At 34.2% G+C, this 5,110-nt stretch overlaps 1 protein-coding gene across 1 annotated transcript; it reads right to left on the bottom strand.

The window, feature by feature from the left end:
• Positions 1 to 1,369: 1,369 nt before the first annotated feature.
• On the bottom strand, positions 1,370 to 4,724 carry LOC117115148 (lactadherin-like; the record flags this gene model as incomplete). The annotated part of the gene is made up of 3 exons (XM_033258833.1): positions 1,370 to 1,804; positions 3,561 to 3,699; positions 4,423 to 4,724. Coding segments are annotated over 3 exons (815 nt in total), but the record flags the coding sequence as incomplete, so codon positions are not given.
• Between the last annotated feature and the right edge of the window lie 386 nt (positions 4,725 to 5,110).

Raw genomic sequence — 5,110 nt, 5'->3', positions numbered from 1 at the left:
TTAATTTAATTTAACTTAATTTTGACTATAATGGTGGTGTGATGATGATGAATTTTACTAAAAGAGTATCAATTCCGGCCAGCTAGAAGTACTATTTACCAAATTTTCTGAGATGTGCTGAGATGGGTGTGGACTCATGGCTTAAAGTAGATAAAGTAAATGCATCAGAGGCAATATTTTAAAGTTTTATCTTTAATGGTATATTACAGAGATTATTTATATCTCTGATTGCCGAAAATCGCTGATAAAAGATTTTGAGAAATTTCTTAACGCTTTATTTTGACTATAATGGTGATGTGATGGTGATGAATTTTTTTTGAACAGTGTAATTCCGGCCATCTAGAAGTACAATTTACCCAAGTTTTCGCGCTTCAACCCCAACCATGGTATGGCTGAGCTTGGTGTGGAGTCACGGCTGTAAGTAGATTAATTAAACAAATTACATTATTGATAAGATATTTTAAGATCAAGGGAAATTTGTTGACGCATCATTTTGACTGTAATGGTGATGTGATGATGATGAATTTTACTGTATAAGATTGTCATTTTCGGGAATCTAGAGGTAGGCCTACTATTTTCTCAAATTTGGGGTTGCGGTTATCTAGGCTCATGGGTGAAGCGGGTAAATTATAAGTAAATACATTTTTAATGGTATATTACAGAGATTATTTATATCTCTGATTGCCGAAAATCGCTGATAAAAGATTTTGAGAAATTTCTTAACACTTTATTTTGACTATAATGGTGATGTGATGGTGATGAATTTTTTTTGAACAGTGTAATTCCGGCCATCTAGAAGTACAATTTACCCAAGTTTTCGCGCTTCAACCCCAACCATGGTATGGCTGAGCTTGGTGTGGAGTCACGGCTGTAAGTAGATTAATTAAACACATAACATTATTGTTAAGATATTTTAAGATCATGGGAAATTTGTTGACGCATCATTTTGACTGTAATGGTGATGTGATGATGATAAATTTTACTGTATAAGATTGTCATTTTCGGGAATCTAGAGGTAGGCCTACTATTTTCTCAAATTTGGGGTTGAGGTTATCTAGGCTCATGGGTGAAGCGGGTAAATTATAAGTAAATACATAAAAAAACAATGTTTTAAAGTTAGAATATTATGGTACATCACACACAATATTAATTAGATCTCTACGGTTGCCGAATATCGTTGATTTAAAAGATCATGAAAAATTTTCCATTTCTGCCCTCCAGCTTAAACACACACACACAAAATGATGAGGATTGAACCGGTGACCAAGAGATCTCACGGCTTTGGGCCCACGCAGTGGCTAAGACCTGTTTAGCCGACTGAGCCATCCGCTCTTATCTTATGTCCTTTTTGCTCTTGCTTAATATTATTACTAAAAAGAAAACCAAATTCCATTTTAATATTAGACAATGAAAGTTATATTATACGTTTTTTAATTGTTCTTACTTTCACAAACGTATCCATACTCATCATTACAGCTTTCGTGACGAATGTTACCACCCGAGCCGATACGAAAGCAATCCTTATTATCCGGGTCGGTAGTAATTCGAAACTCATTGTATGTCGGTTGTTCGTGGGTCAGCCAGACTGGATGTCCTTCCTCCGCAACGTCGTTCAACCCTGTCCATATTTTTACCGGGAAATCGTCCAAAGTCGAGGCGATAGCAGTGATGTTAGACAGCTCTTCTTCCGTGTTGATCGTAATTAAATGTGAAGAGAAACTCTCGCACATTGCTTTCGCGTCGTTCCAAGTTGTAGCATTATTTACAAACTTGTAGCAATGATGATTGTACAGTATTGTGTCATCTGAAAGCAACATATAAGAGTATACGACATTAAAAAGCACAAAATCTACATTATATTTCGTAATTTGCTTTTGTACCAAACCTAGACTTGCTGTTAATTAAATTAATTATTTTTTGCCAACTCCAAAACCTTAGTCCAGAATGTGGCAGGTCGACGATTGTGCTACCATGTATGCGCATAAACGACCCAATCATAATTCAGAATAAACTTATTGATAATTTGAACAAATGTAATAGGCCTAGATGGCTAGTAGGAAATACTTCCTCTCTCCATCTTGGTAAAACCGAGTGTATTCTATTTGGGACTAACAGAAGGCTGACAAATGTAAATAAATTTGAAGTTGAAATAATGTCGGGTCATGTTATTAATGGCAGAAAATCAGTAAAATGGGTTTTGAAATTGATGAAAGTGCATCGAGAGGTTAAATTTCCTCAAATTTTATTTCAAAGGCTAATGCCAGGTTAAAATTCCTCTACTGTCAAGTCCCATATCTTAATGCTAGATGTAGAAAATTATTATCCACTGTCCTGATTCAAAGTTTACTTGATTATTCATTCTCTTCCTAGTATGTTGCTGTATCCAAAAGCACTTAAATCAAAACTCCAGTTCACACAGAATAAATTAGTTCATATCATCAATAAAAAGGGACCCCTGGCTCATGCTGGTCAGCGATAATTATATAATTTAGGTCTTTTAAATTTGGAAGATATAGTTGAGTTTCTGATACCCTGCCATATAACATGTTCCATTATAACTGTCCATCATATATGCATTTTAGTTTTATAGGATATATCAATCCAACAGCTACAATACTAGGAATAGTTCATTGACTTTTATAGTGCCCACTAGAGCGTCTGATTTTTTTTGTTATAAATCAATCAAAGATTGGAATAAATTACCCAAAGAAATTAAAAATAAACCAAATATTTCTATATTTTACTGCTACTAAACACATTGCTACTGAGTCTCGAACAGCTGAACATTCTTCTGTTGTATAACTGAAAAGAATGTTATATATATATATATATATATATATATATATACTTATACATGTACCGTATATTGGTCGACACTGAGAAATACGTCTAAGCAGAATGATTACTAAAGTTAAAAGGAATCTTACAAAGGATGTTAAATGTATTACTTTATGGAAGACTAAGAAAATTTCTTACTTCACTTTCACAAAAGATACTACTCTCTATGAGTTCGGTATAGTGTACCATTTTAAATGTTCTGGATGTAACCATGATTATACTGGTAAAACAGATAGGTGTTTATTACAACATGCTACCTTATTTAACAGTGTAGTTCACGTTCATACCTATAATTTTCAGTGCAATAGATTTTGACATTTTAGTCTATTGCAATAACTCGGGAATTTGAAATTGAATGACCAGCTGATTTGAAATGTTCGGCTACTGGTTGATCAGGCTTAACAGTTTTGATAGATGATTTATGTTGTGTCATAGATTTGAAGTCAAAGGTCATTAAGGTGTCATTCGTCTTTCTAACAGTATTTGAAAGTGCTACTAGAGGCAAACGATTGTGTCATTTTCAAACAACTTTTTAACTGTACCATGATGTAGCTCACTGATCTGGCACTTCTGACCCAGTTCTGTGGTTAGTTTACTATTGTTATGCTAGTCTTTATGGATCAGTTCTGTACATGCTCATATGGGGTAAATCTTATCTCGTCAGAATTAAACCAATTCATTCTCTGTATTTGTATCTCAAAATAAGTATTCTATCAACTTACGTGAGCATCCAAGAACTTCAAATCTTAAGCTGCAACGATCATGACAGATAGTTGTATGAATTTGGATAAACTTGGCGCGTACTCTGGATGGGAACATATTTGTTACGGCAGTGTCATGGTCTGAGTTGGCATTAAACACCTTGTTAAAAGAAGTGCAACAAATAGCAAAATAAATACAAGTTTGACACAATCAATAAGAAGTCATCTGCGCGTGGGAGAACTGTGAGCTCTTGTTGTCGACAAGATTCGAGGACACAATTTGGCCCGAATCTGCGGTGTGCAGAGAAGAGAAAAAGTAAATCAGTTCTTGAGTAAAGTTTTCGCACAAATCAAATGATCCCTATTCACCAGCATGAAGAAATAATAAAATATTGTCCGTATCTGACTGGTTTCTTTACGTTAAAAACGATTTTTCGTTGAATATTATTTTAATTCGTCAGTGCGTAAAGTAGACATGGAAAAATTAACGCAAACAAGAGTGTGTTAATTTGCAATAATTTATTCACATGACCAGAACATGGCTGATTTGTCAATTTACCAACAACATTGTGGTAGTATAATTTAGATTAAATTTCAAAAAATGACAATTATAATATTTACCCACATAGAATCGTGGAAATGGTAGGCTAACAGAATCCAAAAACTGCATGAAAATATTTTTTTTTCCTGCATGAAAATATTTTTTTTTTTTTTTTTTTTGCAACGAAAAACGTATACTGCCACTAGCCGAAGCAATATTGCTCACGCTAGCGTGTATTGCAGTATCTACGCTGCCATTTCGTTTTGTCGAGTACCATTAGGCACAAGCAGCAGGCGCGGTTTGACGAAGAAAGACCAGTCGAATGCGGCCATTAAAGCTTACTGCAACTGCACCGGCGTCCATGATTGTAGTAAATGTGTCTCCATCAAGACTGTAGTGAACTTCGTATGAGCGCACCCATTGGGGATAGTCTCCCCGGCCCTGCGTAATCAATCCGGTTACCCATAACGGAGAAGAAAATTCAACTTGAATCCATTGTTGTTGGTTGTTCCTACTTATCCATCCCCTGGCATCATTTAGTCGGGCAAGATGAGCCGCAAAGCCATGTGAATACTCCGAAGATGCTGTCAGTTTTTCTGAAGGAATTGTTCCATCTTCAAGCCCAAGAGGCTTATTACAGGATTCTAAACAATATTTTAATAACATTTTTTTACTTATTTATTTTTATTTATATCTTTATTCTGAATACAAAAATAGTATTAATGGATAAAAAAAATTGTCCATTGTGGTCCAAAAATATTAAATATAAAATACAGAATAAGAAACAATAAATTAAACATTAATAAATACAAAGAATTCAATTGCAAAACAATGTTAAACATCATTTAATTTTAAAATTTAATTATAATATTCTTTAAATTTTTTTGTTGTTGAAATACTTGATTTGAGAGTGTGCTTTGAACTGAAAAAGAAAGTGAATTCCATATTTTAATGGCTGTAATTTGATAAGTGGTAATTTGATGGGAGGGTGGATGGACACCCAGCAGCACGAAAAAAAAAAAAAAAAAAA

Source organism: Anneissia japonica, unplaced genomic scaffold, assembly GCF_011630105.1.
Source record: "Anneissia japonica isolate Jap-2015-1 unplaced genomic scaffold, ASM1163010v1 scaffold68685_len6523_cov98, whole genome shotgun sequence".
Lineage (NCBI taxonomy): Eukaryota > Metazoa > Echinodermata > Crinoidea > Comatulida > Comatulidae > Anneissia > Anneissia japonica.
The sequence above is the reverse complement of the archived record's forward strand: the minus strand, read 5'-3'. Positions and strand labels throughout refer to the sequence as shown.